The sequence below is a fragment of the Hypanus sabinus genome, chromosome 27 (assembly GCF_030144855.1).
Source record: "Hypanus sabinus isolate sHypSab1 chromosome 27, sHypSab1.hap1, whole genome shotgun sequence".
Lineage (NCBI taxonomy): Eukaryota > Metazoa > Chordata > Chondrichthyes > Myliobatiformes > Dasyatidae > Hypanus > Hypanus sabinus.
In genome coordinates this window covers 22263176-22283658 of record NC_082732.1, presented here as the reverse complement: position 1 = coordinate 22283658, position 20483 = coordinate 22263176, and the positions used below count along the sequence as shown (strand labels likewise).

At 47.5% G+C, this 20483-nt stretch overlaps 1 protein-coding gene across 6 annotated transcripts in view; it reads left to right on the top strand.

Moving 5' to 3' along the window:
* LOC132382063 (rootletin-like) overlaps positions 1-20483 on the top strand; it is a 130666-nt gene that overhangs the window by 94269 nt on the left and 15914 nt on the right. For all 6 annotated transcript variants that reach the window (XR_009508191.1, XM_059951907.1, XM_059951906.1 and 3 more), the window contains 5 exons: positions 445-565; positions 649-812; positions 8345-8785; positions 16625-16774; positions 18479-18679. Coding sequence is in view for 5 of the 6 variants with exons in the window: in XM_059951907.1 (XP_059807890.1) it covers positions 445-565; positions 649-812; positions 8345-8785; positions 16625-16774; positions 18479-18679 (1077 nt within the window). In the remaining variant the exon portion in view is untranslated. The remainder of the gene's footprint in view (positions 1-444; positions 566-648; positions 813-8344; positions 8786-16624; positions 16775-18478; positions 18680-20483) is intronic.

The following is a 20483-nucleotide window of genomic DNA, read 5'->3' as shown; positions in this document are numbered from 1 at the left end:
GAAGTTTCTGCATGCAGGAGTCTGCTCCCTGACTTCCTTATTATAGATAAACTGAGCGTAGCCCAGTTAGAATGACAAACCTTTTTATGGCCTCAACTACTTGGCAAAATTGAAAAGAAATAACCTTGCGAGATGTTACATTCAGCTTTGCTGAACAGGAGCTATAGTCAGACGGAGGATTTACAGTCGTCCCGGCGGAGACCGTGAAGACACGTAGATCCACGACCCCTAAGAGAATCAGATGGAAGTGATTTTCATCATCTGCTTATCAAAGCAGTTTTAGCTGTAATGGCCACTCATATTACAGAAGCTGATCGAATTGAAGTGCATCCAAGTATTTACTGATTTATAAGCAGAAAGCTCAATTATCTTTATGTACTTGTGCTTAGTGTTCCCTGAGGAACAGCCCAGATACTCTGATAATTCTGCCTCTCTGCCCCTCAGGACGAAGCCCGTATTCTTGTGTCCAACCTGAGCAGACAGCTGAAAGAGCTGGAGTCCGATCGGGACAATGCCAGCAGCCGCCTGCAACAGCTGCAGAAGTCACTGGCTGAGTGCGAGGAAGGTCGGTCACGCAGCCCGTCTCGCGAGTTGCGCACGTCCCGGCGGGTTTGGCGGGACTGGTGCTGACGACCCCTGTGTTTCTAGGTAAGAAGGGCGTTGACGGCCGACTGAGCAGCGCGCAGACCGCGCTGATGCTGCAGGAAGAGACGATCCGCCGCAGCGAGCGAGAGCGCAAAGTCCTGCTCGATAAGATCGCTACGCTGGAGAGAGCGGTCCAGACAGCCGACGCCGACAGGAGGACCACACAGGTAGGGTCGGTTTAGTCACCCAGCACCTCTTCCTTCCACAGAATGTTAGGGCGTGCCAGCCAGCAGTTCCCTCTTTGTTCCTTTTCTGACGACGTTGACGCCTGGCAGGGAGATGAGCATTGCCTACGTTCAGTCACCTTCCACGGTGCTCAGCAACCCGTGAAGCACAGGCTGTTGACGGGGACAGCAGAGCTTGCAGGTGCCGGAACCTGGAACAGGAAACAAAATGCAGGAGGAACTCAGCAGGTCAGGCAGCGTCTGCCGAGGAAAGTGGGCAATTAACGTTTCAGGTTGAGACTGAAACCTCCGTTGCCCATTTCCCTTGACAGAAGCTGCCTGAAATACCCTTAGCCCCACACTGTTGTAGAGTCACATAGCATGAAAACAGGCCCTTTGCCAGCTAGGAATGCTATCTGAGCTAGTCCCATGTATCAACATTTGGCCTATATCCCTCTGAACCTTTCCCATCCTTGTACCTGTCCAAGTACCTTTAAATATTGTTAACGTACATGCCTCAATGGCTTCCTCTGGCAGCTCATTCCATATACTGACCACCCTCTGGGTGAAAATGTTATCCCCTTGGTCTCCTACTAGGGCAGCAAAGTAGCCTAGTGGTTAACACAGCACTTTTCAGTCCGGGCGACCACGGTTCAACTCCTGCCGCTGCCTGTAAGGAGTGTGTGCATCCCCCCCGTCTGCCGTAACTGTGTGGGTTTCCTCCGGGTGCTCTAGTTCCCTCCCACTGTCCATAGTCGTACCGGTTGGTAGGTTAATCGGTCATTGTGACTTGCCCCATGATTGAGCTAGGATCAAATCGGGAGTTGCTGGATGGCACGGATCAAAGGGCTGGAAGAGCCTATTTGGCACTGTGTCTTAATAAAGGAAATCTCTCCTTTCTCACCTTAAACTTATGCCTTCTAGTTTTTGATTCCCCCGACCCTGGGGGAAAGACTGTGCGTTCACTCTCTCTGTGCCCCTGATGCCTCTGTAAGATTACCCCTCACTCTCCTTCGCTGCACGGAAAGAGGTCCCAACCGGCTCAGCCTCTCGAAAATGATTCTGGGATTGAATCACGTGAGGAGTGTTTGATGGCTCTGGACCTGGACTCATGAGGGAGGGATTCTCATCGAAACCTTTTGAAATGTTGAAAGGCCTTGTCGGAGGAGACATGGGGAGGATGTTTCCTATGGCGAGGGACAGCCTCAGGATAGAGGGACGGCCATTTAGAACAGAGGTGTGGAGGAATTTCTTTAGGCAGAGAGTGGTGAATCTGTGGAAGGGGGCTGTGGAGGCCAGGTCACTGGGTACATTTAAGGCAGAGGTTGATAGGTTAGTCAGGGCATGAAGGGATACAGGGAGAAGGCAGGAGATTGGGACTGAGAGGGAAAATGGATCGGCCATGATGAAGTAGCGGATCAGACTCAATGGGCCAAATGGCCTAATTCTGCTCCTATATCTATGGTCTCACTCCATAACTCAGTCCTTAGGGCCCTGACAACGTTCTTCTAAATCTTGTCTGCACTCTGTCTAGCTTAATGTCATTTTTGTTATGGCAAGGTGACCAAAACTGAACACAATATTCCAATGTGGCCTCACTAACATCTTGTACAACTTCAACAAAACACCCCGGCTTCCATACTCGAGGCCTTGACTGACAGAGGTTCGCATGCCAAAGGCAACTCTTCACCATCCTGTCTACCTGGAATACCACTTTTGGAGCACCATGGACTTGTACTCCTAGGACCCTCTGATCTGTAACACTCCCCGGGCCCCTACCATTCACCATGGAAGTCCTACCCTCATTTGTCTTCCCAAAATGCAAACCCTTGCAATTTTCCCAATTAAACTGCACTTGCCATTTCTCAGCCCATCCAGGGATAAACAGCCGTTATTTTCATTTGAAAACCAATAATGACCAGATGCTCACTCAATGCCTCCTGTGAGTTGAAACATTTTCTCCTTTACTAAGCCCAGCTTTGACACTCATTTTAGGTTGGCTCCTATTATTCCAGATCTGGGAGGCTGTCATTAGCTGATCGGGAAGTGCCCCTGCTTTGTGTGCAAAGATGGAGCTCAACCTGCACTTAAAACAGAGATCTCATGTCTCTTACACGAGTCTCTTGACCATTCAAGATCTCAAGTGGCTACATGGAAAAGAATCTGATCCTGAACACGCAAATGGGAATTTAGTGATATAATGTAAAAGCAAACAATTTTTAGTTGTTAACATTATCTTCTGAGTAGTTAGATCATTTGTTAAATAAACTGTGTGTGTGTAAGGCTCCAGGCAGTATGGTTTGTATGATTTCTCATTTAGTTATTGAGTGTAGAACTAAAAGAGACGCCAGAGTGTGTGGAGCAGTGATAGTGGTGTTCACTGTCCCATCCAAACTGCGCAGTAACCGAGAAGCTCCTGCTCATGTAGCCTTTGTCGCTGCGCGGCTGGAATTTTCTTTTATATACGACAAACGCATTGCCTCAAAAATATCGCAGCAGAACTGTGGCTTCAAAGTTGTCGTATCAGAGAAAGTTTGAAAAAGAACGTTCAGCGATTATGTTGAACGACGTGCTCAGCAACGAAGAGTTTGAAGAACTGTCAATTCTTGTTGACTTCGTCGGGACGTTTCAAGCTTCTAGTGCTGACTGTGAATGTGGATTCAGGCTTATGAATTCAATCAAACTAAAATCCAGAAGCAGCCTAGAAGTGGAACGTTTGAATGATCTAATGAAGATTAAGATGCATCTTTCATCTGGATGCGAAATTAATCTGGACAGTGTTTATAGGCAATAGATTTGTAATAAACACAGACCAGAAAAAGTTCATGAAACGTGAAACGTTTTCTTAGTACTGTGTTTCATTCTACCTTTCAATTAGTAAATAAAATCAAAAGTATGCTTTTCTTTCAGTTTTCATTTTAATATTCAACGTATGTACATATAGAATAAAACGTCTTAAGTGCCGCAGAGTTATCAGGCCATGTAAAAATATTTCCTGCTCAGGGCAGTGGTTCGTGTGCACAGCTGTTAATAAAAACGTTGGTAGAGTTAGAGTACTTCTATGTTAATGGCACTGATTAAGAATAAATCTGTGGCCACCTACCTCCTGCAAGACACCTTAATGTATGTTGATTTTTTTTGTGGGCCTTATATTCCAGTTTAATAGGATTCAACTCACTGAGCTGATGCCATCTCTCAGCAACCTGATCAATCCTGTTCTTCCACTCAATTCCCTGTAAGCTGCTGCGTTTTCGCTCACCTACCCATAAATCCAAACTGATTCTACTATCCCCTCATTACCCCCTCACTACCCCCTCACCACTCCCTCACTACCCGCCTGTGCAATTGGTTCCTGGATTTCCTCACTTGTAGACCCCAGTCGGTTCATATTGGCAAAAATATCTTCTCCTCGATCTCCAGCACCACGGGGATGTGTGCTTAGCCCCCTGCTCTACTCGCTTTACATCAACGACCATGTGGCTAAGCACAGCTCCAACACCTTATCTGAGTTTGCTGACGCCACTGTTGTGAGCCATATCAAAGGTGGTGATGAATCAGCAAACAGGAGGGAGTTTGAAAATTTGGCTGAGTGGTATAATAACAACAACCCCTCACTCAATGTCAGTAAGACCAAGGAACTGATTGTAGACTTCAGGAGAGGGAAACCAGAGGTCTATGAGCCAGTAATCATTGGAGGATCAGAGGTGGAGAGGGTCAGTAACTTTAAATTCCTGGGTGTCACTATCTCAGAGGACCTGTCCTGGACCCATCATGTAAATATTATTGTGAAGAAAGTACGACAGCGCCTCTGCTTCTTCAGGAGTCTGCAGAGATTCACCATGTTATCAAAAACCTTGGCAAACTTCTATCAATGTGTGGTGGAGAGTGTGCTGACTGGCTGTATTACGGCCTGGTACGGGAACACCAATGCCTTTGAGTGGGAAATTCTATAAAAGGTAGTGGATTCAGCCCAGTACATCACGGGTAAAACCCTCCCAACCACTGAGCACATCTACATGCCACGTTGCCATAGAAAAGCAGCATTCCCTCATCAAAGATCCTCACCACCCAGGCCATACTCTTTTCTCACTGCTGCTATCAGGCAGAAGGTACAAGTGCCTCAGGACTCTCACCACCAGGTTCAAGAACAGTTACTACCCATAACCAATCAGGCTCTTGAACAAAGGGGGATAACTAGAGTACACTCATTCTGCTTCTAGTGTTCCCACAACTGATGGTCTCACTTTAAGCACGTTCCAACCCACCTCAGTAGCCCCTGTCACCATTCGTGACTGTTTGTGACCATATTACAGGGAACTGCTTGTTCCTAACACCCCCCCCCCCTCCGAACCTGGGTTTGGGGGGGGGGGGTGAGAGATGGGTGGCCGTAGGAGGTGGGAAGGAGTAATTACCTACCCTGTAGTTCAGAGGTTCCCAGTCTTTTTTAATGCCAGGAGCCACCACAAGGGGTCCAGGGGTCCCCTGCTGTAGATAATAAAAAAAGATTCTATTTATACTGCAACACGTGGAAAATGCTGGAGGAATTTAGCAGATCAAACAACATCTATGGAGGGAAATGAAAATTCAATTTTTCGGGCCAAGACCCCCTTCAGAATCACATTTCCAGCATCTGCAGTCTCTCTTGTATATAGCACCTCACGGGGTCTGAACACATCACATGTAAAATGGAGGCAGGAGCTGGAACAGGCCACCCTTTGATCCACTCGCCTGTACCACCAGATCATGTCGTAATCCCCTTCCTCAACTCCAGTTGTCCGCTGGATCCCTGCATTCTCCGGATCCCTTCAAGTCCAACAAAAGTTTAATCCCAGCCTTGAAAATGTTCAGTGGAAGAGCAGTCTTGACTCTGACCGAGTTTTGCAAAGAATCACAGTCCTCTGGGTGAAGAAATTACTTCCAAGAGTCTTAAACTTCTGGTACCTTATCCTGAGACAGTGCTCTTTACTGCCAGATAATGTAGCTCAGGCAAGCAACCTTTCCACCTTCACCCTCTTAAGCCCTTTCAATGGTAGGTTTTTGAAAGTAAGTTTTATTGGTAAGTTTCAATGGCATAACTTCAAAACTTCTGTGGCACAGTCAGTAAGTGTTCCACTGTTGGATCAGAAAGCCCCAAAGATGAGGATGGAATATTTCCCGCTAACACTCGCTGTCCAGGTTGCTTGAATGAGACACAGAGTGTAGAGTGGATCTCCTGATGCTTCATTCAGGCAGACTACACAGAGTGTCTCTCCACTCCGGCAAAATGGCGATGGCGGTGGGGAGAAAAAGTCCATGTCTCCTCCTGACCGAAGAATGGTTTTGGGGTGATGCTTATGGGGAATTATGAAACACAAAGGTCAGGAAATAACCCTGCCTGACAAAAGTTAGGGGAAGAATATAGGAGCAGGAGCAATCTTCATGATTCTTGAGGCTGCTGTGTCATCCAGTAGGATTCCAGCTGATCCCCTGTCTCGTCCACATTCCTGCCCGGTCGATGTAACCTTTTCTGACCAACGTTTATTGGCCTTAGCATCTTAAGCCCCTGCCTCACTCAGCTGTGCTTATCCTTCAGCTCCGACATCATTCCTGAAGAAAAGCCACACTGGAAATCCAGCTGTCAATCCTCACTCAGAACTGCATTTGACCCGGCAGGATCATTTCAGGCAATGGACCAAGCAGCCTCCGGAAGTCATAAGCTGCCCCTCGGTCTGATAGGACACCTTGCAAAGCAGATCCGGAATGTCCAAACCCTGCCCAGTAAGCTGGATGCTTAACCCAGTGTTCTGGGCTACAGTACTATTTGAGGAAAATAAGAGTGAAGAATTAAAGGAAGTCTTGGTTGCATATCCAGTTAACATGATTAGATGAGACATCCTTAAAAATTACACTGATGGAGTCAAAGGAATCCAAGGAAGCCCCATAGGCTTCATTCAGCAGCAGCGGAGATTCCCAAGTTAACTGGTGAGTGTCAGGAGTGAACTTGTTGTACGCACTAGCTGCGGTGCCGGCAGACGCTTTGTATTTTTCTTGGCACTAAGTGCTGGGAAGAGGTCTGGCCGAGAGAAAGCATGCACACTGACAGCGGGTAGCCTCGTGGACTAGAGATGTGGAACGGAAGCACATTAGTGGAAAATGTCTGGCTCGAGAGCAGCCATGGAGCCCCTATGGGTGTAGTCAAGTCCATCTGTAATGAAGACCCAGAGCAAGACTGATGCTGTTGCTATTGTGAAAACCCAGTGCTGAACACTTTACTCTGGGAGCTGGATTGTAGATGTAGTCTGGAGTGTGGGGGTGGCAAGGGCTAGAAGTACTGTGAGGATAACATGAGCTTTCAGACGGTCTCCAGTGGATAAATGAAGGCCTTCTAGGTTAAACTCCAGGTCTCTGTGAATTGGCATCTCACTCCACTCTGGCAACAACAATCATTTCCATTTGTATAGCATCCTGAATTCAGTCACAGGAATCCAATGGGAGGAAAGTTCTCTCTGAGCCACAAAGGCGCAGGGCAAGTGTCTGAAGGTTTGGTCAAAGGGAGAGAGAGAGAGAGATTTTAGTAACTTCTTACACCAGACTCCTGATCTTTAAAAAAAAAGCTTTATTTTAAAATCCCTCCATGCCTTCTCAGTTGTCCCCTTTCTCTCCCGCTCTTCAAGCTTTCTGCTTCCCAGACCTGGGGCTCGAGCACAGCCTTTGCCAGCCGTACGTTCAGCTGCCGAGCCCTGGAATCCCCTCCCCAAATCTCTGCACTTCACTCTCCTCTGTCCAAGATGCCCTGGCTTGGTCTCACGTAGGCACAGATGGAGGAGCTGTGTCCCCGATTCAGTCCTGTCCTCTGGTGCAGTCTGTGTGTGGTGTTGGCACGTTTCTCCCTGTGACTGCGAGGGATTCCCCCCCCCCCCCCCACCTCCCCGGGTGTTCTCACATCCCAAAGTCCTGTAACTTAGCACAGCCTTGGCCCAGGAATGAAGCCCACGCCCTGACTAAAATGCTCATCTTTGACGAGGAACCTGAGCCCACCATCTTCCGGTGTAATAGAAAGGCTGTCTCTCTTTTCCCTGGTGCACAACCGGCTAGGAGACATGATTGAGCGATACAGAATTACGAATTGATTCGGTGGGGTAGACAGCAGGAAACTTCTGTGCATCAAGAGGACAGAGGTTTAGGATAAAGAGGAAAAGATTTGGAAGGGATCTGAGGGGACCCTTCTCTCAGCCAGAGGCTGGTGATTACCTGGAAAGCACTGCCAGTGAATGATGGAAGCAGAAATGTTGATGGCGTTTAAAACATGTCACTGTATAGGTTTGTTGGCGGGTTTTTTTTCTATTGTAGTGTAGAAACTTATTAAAAAATTAATTAAAAAAGTATGTCTAGATAAGCACTTAATCACCCAGGGACAGAAGGCTACGGACCTAATGCAGGAAGATGGGATTAGTACTGAAGGAGTCTCCTTGTCCGAAAGGCCTGTTTCCATGCGGGTGCCATTCACTGAGCCTAGCTAACCTAGCAAAGTGTGTCTCTGTGTGTTTTAACCCCAGGACAAGATCAGCAAAATGAAAGCCAACGAGGCCAAGCTGGAGAACGACAAGCGTAAGCTGAAGGAGGTCTTGGACGCCTCCGAGAGCCACTCCACGAAGCTGGAGCTGGCTCGCCGCTCGCTGGAGGGGGAGCTGCAGCGGACGAGGCTGGCAATGAGTGACCGCCAGGCCGAGGTCCAGCTGCTGCAGGAGCGCGTGGAGAGCCTGCAGCGGCAGTTGGCCGGCAGCCACTCCAAGAGCAACAGCCTGCAGCTGACGGTCGACCGGCTGAACGCCTCGCTGGCCAAGTCGGAGGAGGGGGAGAGCCAACTGAAAGACAAGGTGCAGAGCCTGTCCCTGACGCTGTCCGACAAGACGGCCGGTACCTCGGCCCTCCAGGAGAAGGTCCAGCAGCTGCAGAAGGCCCTGAGCAGCAGTGAGCATGACCGTCGCATCCTCCAGGTGAGTCTTAGCAAGGCTCTCAGTGAGTGAGAGCACTGTGAGTTCCACTTCCCAGAATTAGGCTACTGTTCCCCGAATAAAAGACCAGGCCCTGAGACACGGCTGCACTCCTCTGCAGATGTTTTAGCCTAGAGATTCACCCTCAAGGTTATTTTTCAGTGTTACGTTTCTGAAAATCAGCACTTTTTCTGTAGAGGAATGAGACTGCAGCCATTTTCAGGTTGAAAGAAATACCCTTCCTTGCGTTTAGGAGACTGTTGAGACCCCATTAACTAGGTCTAGTTATTCATCATAAATATTATCCTTAGATTCCATTTGTGCAAATTACTTCCAGTATTAGTTTTAGGCAACAGTAGTGTCTCTGTTTTAAAATGCTCCCACTCATTGCCCAGAATGGAAGGGTAGAAACTTATTGAACGGAAGGAGGCTATTTGGTTCATCATCCTCAAGTTAGTGATGCCTAGTGGATAAGGCATCGGTCTAGTGATCTGAAGGTCGCTAGTTCGAGCCTCAGCTGAGGTAACATGTTGTGTCCTTGAGCAAGGCACTTAACCACACATTGCTCTGCGACATCACCGGTGCCAAGCTGCATGGGTCCTAATGCCCTGCCCTTGGACAACATCGGTGGCATGGAGAGGGGAAGGCCTGCAGCTTGGGCAACTGCCGGTCTCCCATACAACCCTGGAAACCTTCCAAGGCGCAAGTCCATGGTCTCATGAGACTAACGGATGCCTATATAAACTCCCAAGCTGTCTTGCTGGGAAAGTGGAATATAATATAAATGCATCTAGATGAATATGCAGATGAATGAAATGAAGACGCCTGGAGCATAACTACTGGCACACGTTGGCCTATTTCCTTGCAGCAAATTCCATTTCAATTTGCTCATTCTCTTCTTCCGAGTAGTTTATATTGTCCGAAGGTAAATGTGAGCGAGTCACACACCTGTTTCCTCTCACCCTAGCAAGGTGGCCAGTGATCGACAAGCCAGACATAGCAGCACAATTCCTGGCTGTGAGCCCGGGAGTAGTTGGGGGGGGAGGAACCGAACTCGCCATCCTGAAGGTGCCCCTTAGCAGCATAGGTATGCACGGAAATGCTGTGCTGCTGGGGCCCCGTTTAATAGATTAGGGAAGTGAGGGAGTGAAAGAGAGAGAGGGGATGGATTGAGAGAGGCAATCAATCTTCTGTTGTTACACTAAATTCTCTGTCATCACTTTAATAAAATTTGTTTAGAGACACGATGCAAAATTCCTAAACACTGAGCTGCAAGCACTTTCTTGTTGGGTGTCGGTAAGAGTTTCTTATAGCAGTCGAGAGTCTAACTTATTTTTTTGAGATGGCAAACACGTGGGCGAAACGCAGAGGTGAGATGTGTACGCATGTGCAGGGAAATTGAGGGAAAATTAGCAAAGGAGTGGGATTACTCTGAGAGCCAGACAAATGACCACTATCTGTATCATATGGAAATAATGGAAAGTTAAATCTGCACAAAGAATAGTTGTTGGCTGAGGAATAGTTACTGAACAGGCCACGGGGAGAACAACTCTCTTCTAATAACATGCTGTCATCTTGTACATCCTCCGCTTGAAGAGCAGATAAAGTTATGTTTTTGCTTTAAGTTTTTAAAAATAGAACCTTTCAGAATCGAACACTCAGTGGTCAGCTTTGAGTCACTCTCTTTAACTAAACTGGATTAGCTTTACAGTATTGTGCAAAAGTCTCAGGCAACCGAGGTTCTTTTTATATAAGTTTTGTTTTAAGTGTTTATTTTTTGTCCTCTGCATTAGAAAAGAGCAAATATTAGATTTCCAAATATTTGGTTTCCAAAAAAAAATTAAATGGTACGGAAAAATGCTTATATTTCATTAAAGAAAGTAATATATGACATAGTAGACCACTTTTCAAATAAAACTTGATAACTTTGTAGGTATACAGCCCAGAACATGATTAAACAAAGATAACAGTCAGGCGCTAAAGATCAATGACATATTGAGCTGAAAGAACTAAGACAATAGACAATAGGTGCAGGAATAGGCCATTCAGCCCTTCGAGCCAGCACCACCATTCAATGTGATCATGGCTGATCACCCACAATCAGTACCCCGTTCCTGCCCTCTCCCCATATCCCTTGACTCTGCTATCTTTAACTAAGCAGATTAATTGAAACAGATTTGGGTGTAGAAGGAATTTGAAGGACAAACAAACTGAAAGGTGAGGGTTTGGCAGATGTGACAGTTTAACCTTCAAATCATCAATTCTTACACCATGGCAAAACTGAGCATAGCAACAAGACACAAGGTGGTCATCCTGCATCAGCAAGATCTCTCCCAAGTAGACATGGGTTTCAAGATGTTTTGTCCAAGCTCTTCTGAAGCAGCACAATGAAACGGGCAGGGTTAAGGACCAGAAACGCAGTGGTCAGCTTCAGAAACTGAGTGCAGCAGACGAGTGACACGTCAAACTGACGTCCCTTCTAAATCGGAACAAACCCACAGAACCTCTGGTACCCAATTACATCCTTCCACAGTTCAGAGAAGGCTTGTCAGAAGTGGTCTTCATGGAAGAGTTGCTCTGAAATGGAAGCAAAGCCAAGAGACTCAACAATACACAAAAACCCAAGGACTGGAGTGGTGAACAATGACAGCAAAGCGCTCTGGATTGACGAGAGTCAAAATTTGTCCGTAGAAAAACCGGAGAGTGCTACATGGATGGGTGTCTGCAGCCAACAGTGAAGCACGGCCGAGGTTCCCTACAGGTTTGGAGCTCCATTTCTGCAAATGGAGTTGGTGATCTGGTCAGAATGAGTGGAAAACCCAATGCTGAGAAGTACAAGCCGATTCACGTCCATGACGGATACCATCAGGGAGGCATCTGATCGGTCCCAACTTCATTCTGCTGCAGGGCAAATGACCCTAAACTGGACCACCGGATGGAAACCCACACGGTCACGGGGAGAACGTACACACTCCTTGTAACCAGTGGTGGGAATTGAACCTGGGTCACTGGCACTGCAAAGCATTATGCTAACTGCTATGTTACCATGCCACACCCCAGGTCAAATGATCATACATGCCTGTATGCACATACATATAAACTCTTCTCTTGGAATAAGGAGCAGGCTGGTTGATCGAATTCTTCCAGCACTGTCAAGGTTGTCCAAAGTTTATTCAAATTTTGGTTTATCTTAACCAAACTATTATTAAAGAAAAAAAAAGGAAAAAAAGCAAAAGGGCCTATCATAATGAAAACAGTCAAATGTGCACAGGTTAAGCTCAAATCTTGCAAAAGCTGATATGTCCGATGTACTCACAGTGCCAACTCTAATTCACTGGTCACTGGTAGGATTTCTCCTCTAGGACTCCATTGAACTCGGTTCTCTCAATCTTCTTCTCTCTCCATCTTCCGCCGAAAAGATCTTTACACACCTTGGTGTCCATCACAAAACCTCTCTGTCCAACGTCCTGTAGAACCCTCTCCCAATTCCACCACCCTGATTGGATGACGTGACATTCCTAAGCATGGACAACGCAACCCCTTATCTTTAATGGTAACCCAAACACTACCAGCAGAACATACTACTTCAGGAGTAAAGTCTTAATCTTAATCACCAGTATTTTTCCATCATTTCCTTCTACCTCCACCACTGAGACACTGAATAATGGCAAAACACAGATCTGAGATTCAAATTCAGATTTATTTATCGCGTGTAACATGCACTGAAATATATCATTTGCATTAATAACCAATACATCCAGGGATGTGCTGGGGGCAGCCTGCAAGTGCGGCCGCACATTCTGGCACCAACATGTCAGGCCCACAATGTCCAGCACCAACATGTCAGGCCCACAATGTCCAGCACCAACATGTCAGGCCCACAATGTCCAGCACCAACGTGTCACGCCCACAATGTCCACCACCAGCATGTCACGCCCACAATGTCCACCACCAACATGTCACGCCCACAATGTCCGGCACCAACATGTCACGCCCACAATGTCCGGCACCAACATGTCAGGCCCACAATGTCCACCACCAGCATGTCACGCCCACAGTGTCCACCACCAACATGTCACGCCCACAATGTCCACCACCAGCATGTCACGCCCACAAAGTTGGCACCTGCATCACAAGAACACAAACAGCAGCAGCAACAAATCAAAACAAGGCAGCAACAGTGAAACGAGCCCCTTTGCCACCCTCCCATCCCCTCACACACAGGCTTCCAACCCCAGGGACAGGCGACCTCCGGTCCTTGGCCCCGGACTCTCACGGTGAAGGGAAGGCACTGTAACTACTCCAGAGCTGTCCGTCTCCTGAAGGCAGTGGCCACATTGTTGTCTTTGGAAGGCCAACATGTCAAACACAAATGATGCAACAATATTTATAAGAAACAGCTGGTATGCAGTTCACCTGCAGGGGCTGCTCCTATTGCTTAATTTAGTGACAGTGCATTGAATTGAGGAGAGAAGGAAACCCCAAACGCACAGAGAAATGATAGCACAGAAACCCAGCACCTCCATCAGAACGCTTGCCTCGAGACACATAGATCCAACTGCCCACAGAGAGAGAGAGCAGCCACAATATACCAAATCCAATGTGGAGACTGCCCCAAGCACAGTGAAGGACAGACGGGGAGAAAACTACCCACAAGACGACATGAACATCAGCTAGCCGGAAGAAGACACGATCCCCTGTCACACGAGGACCGGGAGGGACACAAGTTCGTCTGGAAAGCCACAAAAACCCTGGCAGAAGCTCAAAACCAGAAATCAAGAGAAGCTTCGCTCTCAACGGAAGACTCTATTAACAGATTGAACGGGACTCAATTTACGAACATTTGCATCTGTGGGATCGGTGCTGAGTTGGGAGCCGTGACCCCCGAGGAGCCAGTGTTTACAAGGACCAGCGGAGCTCCCTCAGCTATCTGGTTGGCTGGGACCCAGCAGAATCTAGTGTCCAGTGCCATAGCCAGCCAATCAGAATGACTCGGACCAATACAAATGCGAGCACTCGGCAGGAGCAACCCTCAGTTGCACGTTGATGATATCACCTTGACTGGTGATGAAATGGTTGCGAGCTAACCTCGGGCTCAGCGAACAACCCGACAAGCGAGAAGAAAGCTCACACTGATCCAGCTTCCCCATTTCAGCCTGCCTCTTCTCCAATTTTGCTAAAGTTTTATTCTTTCTCCGTGCTTGTCCTCCATTCCTGGTGGGGCTTTGCCTTACTGGGATACATTTTTCACAGGTACCACACTTGGTTTCTCTGCCCTCAAGTACCTCAGCTTCTTTTCCAGCTTCAATGTATAATCACGGACTGTTTGGCTGAGGAAGACACCCCCTGCACCTCCCCAGTCCTGCAGGTTACTGGGTACTGACTGGCAGTGGGATCCTTTCCATCATGTTGTCCAGCAACGCTTCTTGGAGAGAACTAGCTGACCGGTCAAAGGGAAGAGTCACATTTTGGGTCTTCACAATCTTATTTGGATCCTGCTCTTCACTGAGGTAGCTGACAAGCTTTTTCCACTTCAGTTCTTTAGACTGAAGTGATTACACTGAAATTCTGACAATTGTGAATATTTAGTCTACTTCTCTTGACTGGGTTGCTGTTCTGAGCCCAGCGGACTGTGCTGTCAAGTCAGACTCTAATGATAATGAGCCTAACATGCTTCAAGTGAGCTCACTGCACAGCCACAACTCTTTCCAAGCCTTGGCTCCTCGCCCGGTGTCAACTGTCTGGCACGCCGACAGCATTCCCTGACACGGTGTAAACACTCCACCAGTGCCAGGATCACCCACCTCCTGCGGGCAGCCGTACAAAGTTGTGACCGCCCTGCCAGGAAATGTCCCCTGCGATCAGAGTCACTGCATGGACGGCAAAGGCTACAGCTCCAGAACCAGCCTTGGAGATGTCAGTAATTGTTTCGTGCGTCTATTAACCGCTTGAGATTGTAGTTCTCAGGTCACTGGTAGATCCTCAACTCTAGTTACTGAGATGCCCCTCTCAGAGCTCTGTCCTGAACTCACACTGCCCCGAGCTCTCCCTTCTTAAATTACTCTGTCCACACCTTGACTCTCTCCCTATTACCTCACCTTCCTGACCCCTCTCCCTGAAGCTCCATCTTTGTGCATGCTGTAGACAGTAAATGTTATCCCTAAAATGATGGCAGAACTTAATGAGACGGATTCTCCCTCCAGAGATGTGCTGGATTTTGAGTCCTCAGCGTGTTAGTCAGGATGTGAAAAAATAGCACTACACAGGGCACGGAGTGCTTGTCGTTCCGGAGCAGCCGACTCAGATCAAATCCTCCTCAATGCTAGCTCTAGAATTCTATGTTCAGTTCGCCCTGCAGACTTCCTTTCCCCATTCGCAGCTCTCGCTGCACCCTGTTAAAAAAGTTCTGAGTTAGTGCCCTCGCTGTGTGCAGTTGAGGGTCTGTGTTTCAGCCTTTCAGTGTCAAAAGTGGAATTTTGAGACTGTCCTTTTAAGTTTATATTGCTTCAAAAAAGTTTAAGTCAATCATTTTCACTCGGTCATTTTCTCAATTTTAAACATCATTCCTGCAAACTCTGTGCTGCCACAGGCTGACATGTGACCTGTCTATAGAATTGCTTACATTTAAAGTTGTTTAAATTTAACTAAGCTTGATATATCAAGCCCCAGCGAGATAATCATATTTCTATTTTTCCATCTTCAGAAGTGTCTCCTTCAGGTCTCCTAGGTTCATCGTGCCTCTCGCCCTTTGGAAGTTCTGTCATCTGTCGTGGCCTCAGGGGTCAAAGTTTACTTGTTAACCATGAATGAAGACAGTAACTGTGGCTCTAGTTTTTAACGTGCTCCCACACTTGCTGTTTGCCGGATGTCGTTGCACACTCCAAAGTGACCGGGGGCATCCCTTGCAGCTCATGGGAAATCAGGATTAAAATCGATACATCCAAGATCAAAGGGGGAAGCTTAGGGTGTGAAAGAGGTCACTTGAGTTCCTTTCCTGTGAAAGGACATTGGAGGTTGTAGCAACTAACTTCACAGTTTTGACATTGATGGGGCTGAAACACAAACATTCTCTACACTCACAGAGGGGAATAAATCAGACCCTTTTAATAGATTGGAGAGAGAACTGTGAACGGGGAAAGGAAGGTTTTTACGAGAATTGGAATTAAATATTGAAACCAGTTCCCTCAGGCTTAATTAGAGAGAGCAATAGTACTAATGCTTCAGGTCAGGGACCTTTCATCAGAAGTATTTATTGACTTGGAAACTGAAGTCTTTTTCCATAGATAAGCCTGACATGTTGAGAATTGCCAGTGTTTTCCATTCTTAACAAAGAACAGTACAATACAGGATTGGGCCAACAATATCTGTGCCAAACGTGAAGTACATGATCTATATCCCTCCATTCCTCGGATATTAATGTTCCTATCGAAAAAGCTTCTTAAGCACCACGACTTCAGGAATCTTGGACCTGTAGGACTGATAACCCTCAGTTCTTTAAAAATGTACAGGTAGTTTGTTCGAGCACTGAGGTGACCTTCTGCTGGAATTGTTGGTGGGAGAAGCAATAGACCTCCTGTTCATTTTTTCAGGGGCCTGGTACTGTGCTGATGCCTCCATCCAGGATGATTTTTTTTTTGGTGTGGGGAACCAGAGGTGGCCTGTCTACGAAGCCCTCTTGCCACCAATCAAAAGAGGAGCAAAGGGCTGAAATATATCGGGGGTTTCCTGCAAAGTGTAAGGGGTTCGGGAAGGGTATCTGGGGCGCAGGCGCCTGGTTTATTTCCGGCTGGCTTGGGTTCGACTGAAGCCGAGTTGAAGCCTGCTTTCTCTCCGGGGTTGCAGGAGCGTCTGGAGGCGGCGCGTCAGGCGGTCATCGAGACGAAGAAGCAGAACTCGTCGCTGTCTGACAGGGTGCAGGGCCTGCAGAACGAGCTGCAGGACATGGAGCTGCAGCGGGCAGAGCTTGAAAGGCAGCTACGCAAACAGCAGGAGGTGAGAACTTCAGCCCCTGTTTGCCTCCTCCATCTTTGGTAGGTAGACGTTTTTCCCAATATGTCGTTCAGTCCTGCCTTGGAAGGTACGTCAGGTTTTCCTGACCACAATGAAGCTGCCACATCCAGTACTAAATACAGGTTAGGTGTAAAATAAAGTTCTTTTTACACTTGCAGGTATAACTTAATTAAATGCTAAATACACCTACTTTTAGACTGTCCCGTGGCTGCTCCCAGTATAAGTGCCACAAGGGGTAGATGTAATATATTTCCTTCAGCGCTGGCCCACTAGAATCAGAATCAGGTTTAATATCACTGACAAATGTCATGAAACTTGTTGATTTGCAGCAGCAGTTCACTGCAATACATATAATAAAATTATAAATTACAGTAAGAAATATATATATTTACTAAATAGTGCTAAAAGAAAGCCGAACGAAGAAAGTAGTGAGGTAGCGTTCATCGGTTCATTGTCCATTCAGAAACCTGATGGTGGAGAAGGAGAAGCTGCTTCTAAAATATTGAGTGTGTGTCTCCAGGCTCCTGAACCTCCCGCTTGATGGTAGCAGTGAGAAGTGGGCATGGCCTGGGTGATGGGGTCCTTAACAATGGATGCCACCTTCTTGAGGAATCAGCATTTGAAGATGTCCTTGACGCTGGGGGGGGGGGGGGGGGGGGTTCATGCCCATGATGGAGCTGACTGAGATTACAGCGTTTCCAACCCTGTGCAGTGGCCGCTCTGGGTCATACATAGCAAGGGAAGGGGCAAAGTTCATTTCTCTGGAGAGCCAAGTGAGCCAGGATGCGAATCCCCTCAACCCGCACCAATCTTTCCTGACACCTATTGAGGGCATCCTATCTGGGTGCGTCACGGCTTGATATGGCAGCTGGTCTGGTCGTGGCTCGGCTCATCGCTGAAACCAGCCTCCCCTCCATAACCTCTACCTGCACTTTCCACTGCTTCAGCAAAGCAGCCAGCAGAACCAAAGACACCACCCAGCCCAGATATGATCTCTTCTCCCCCTCTCCCACTGGGCAGAAGAAGCAAAAGTCCTAAAGCATATATCACCAGGCTCGAGGACGACTTCTACCCCACTGTAATGAGACTATCATATCCTTCCCTAGTATGATAAGATGGACTCTTGACTTCACAAAGTACATTTATTATTAAAGTCTGTATGCAGTGTACAACCCTGAGATTTGACTTCCCACAGACAGCCACAAAACAAAGAAATGCTGTGAAACCTGTTTATAGAAAAACATCAAACCCCACCAATTCACACAAAAAGAACAAATTGCACAAACAGCAAGGAAAAAAGCAAGCAACAAACACAGAACAAACTCCAAATCGCAAAGATCATCGAAAGCGTCCAGGCATATTCACTTAACATAAAGATGATATAAAGAGGCATAATCTTCCTCATTATGATCTAGTACCTCATGGTTTACCCGCACTGCACGCTCTCTGTACCTGTTTCACTTTATCCTGCGTTGTTATTGTTTTGCATTTAACTTCATGCGTGGAGTAATGAATTGATCTGTCTGAGCAGGCTTTTCAGTGTATCCCACTACTAATGCCAAAAGCAAACTTCGGTGATTGGTGTGGTTCCTAGAAGGGAGATTTGGTTAACATTGCACCCACCCGCAGTATCTCACTCTCTGTTTGTGACAAACGGCCCCCCCCAATTCCCCATTTTGCCCCCAGGTCCTGCACCAGCACCAGGAAAGCGACGAGATGGCGCTGCAGAGTGTGCAGAAGCTCCAGGAGGAGAAGCACCTTTACCAGGAGCGCCTGGGGGTCCTGCAGCGAGCCGTGGCCCAGCTGGAGAACGAGAAGCGGGAGCTGGAGCGGTCATCCGTCCGACTGGAGAAGGATAAAGCGGCCCTGAAGAAGACATTGGACAAGGTGGGTCAGTTTGACAGTGCCCTCGTAAACCCAGGCGACAACCAGGAGGGCAGACACCTCTGGTACGCTGGGTGGCCTAGTTTAAGTGAGAAGCCGGACACACAGCGCAAGGTTCTGCACTGCGGTCCAGCGGCAAATGCAAATTATACGCAAATACCGGGTCGGGTAACTGACCCGGGTTCCGATGCCAACTTTGGGGTCTGGCTGAATAGAGTTCTCCCTAGGAGCCTCTCGGGTTCCTCCGTCATCCCAAAGTTATGCTGGTTGCTGCAATAGAATGCAGTACCTCACTCCTCGTGTAGGTGGCTGCAGGAATGTCGGGTGGGGGGTTGATTATGGTGAGTGTAAGGGCTAGAAGATGAGGAGCAATTGATGGCTCTGGGTCTGTACTCACTGTGGTTTAGAAGAAAGGGGGAGGGATCTCAGTGAAACCTATCGAATATTGAAAGGCTTGTATAGAGTTTGAATCGAGCTGTGTTGACCTTATTACCTACATCCACGTAAATGAGGAATAAAATCTTTATGTTACGTCTCTGTCTAAATGTGCAATATACAATTTATAGTAATTTGTAATGTACAACAGGACAGTCAGTATAACATAGAAGTACAATTGTCTCAGCATGAATTAATCAGTCTGATGGCCTGGAGGAAGAAGCTGTCCCGGAGCCTGTTGGTCCTGGCTTTTATGCTGCGATACCGTTTCCCAGATGGTAGCAGCTGGAACAGTTTGTGGTTGGGGTGACTCGGATCCCCAGTGATCCTTCGGGCCCTTTTTACGCACCTGTCTGTAAACGTCCTGAATAGTGGGAAGTTCACATCTACAGATGTGCTGGGCTGTCCGCACCACTCTCTGCAGAGTCCTGCGATTGATGGGAGTACAGTTACGTGGACATGAAATGGATGTTTCCTATAGTGGGGGGAGTCACAGCCTCAGAATAGAGGGATGTCCCTTTAAAACAAAGTTGAGGAGGAACTTCTTTACCCAGAGAGTGATGAATCCGAGGAATTTGTTGCCACAGGGGGCCGTGGAGGCCATTCATTGGGTATATTTAAAGCAGAGGTGGGTAGGTTCTTGATTAGTCAGGGCGTCAAAGATGACAGGGAGAAGGCAGGAAAATGGGGTTGAGAGGGATAGTAAATTAGCCATGATGGAATGGCAGAGCAGACTTGATGGGCCGAATGGTGTAATACTGCTCCTATATGGTCTGATGTGAGAGAGGGTGGGTGACAGGGAAATAATTGGGGGAATGAGACTGATTGGCAGGCTCAGAGGGCCATCATGGATCGGAAGGGCTGAACGGCCATTTAAATATCACCCTCCTCTTAGTGTGAATGTTCTGAGTTGATTTGCAGGCACATGGTCGGCCCTGTCAATCGTATCCTGAACACGATGCCACTGCTGGAGCGGGACAACCTTTGATCCATTTAAATATTATATGTCGCCCAAAGTAAACATCCTGAAGTGATTTGTTCAAGAAAAAGCAAAGCAAAGCTTTTGCTGGTTGTTGGAGGGAGGGCTGACTGAGGCTGTTGAGATCCATTGTTTGAGGTCTTTTCTGATCATCATTGGCTTTTTATTGCTTGGAGATGAGGCCATGAATTTGCCAGGCCATGGTTTGATTTCCATTACCGTACAAAGGGAGAGAGCTACTTTATCAGCAGTACCACTCCCGACTTTCTCCATCCCTTTCTCTGCTGAAGAACATTCTTCCTTCAACTGGCATGTTGCTGCTGTCAGTGGGAGGACAATGAGACCCCCTCGGTGCCGCGAGGTTATCCGGCCAGTGTGATTGTTGCTGGCACT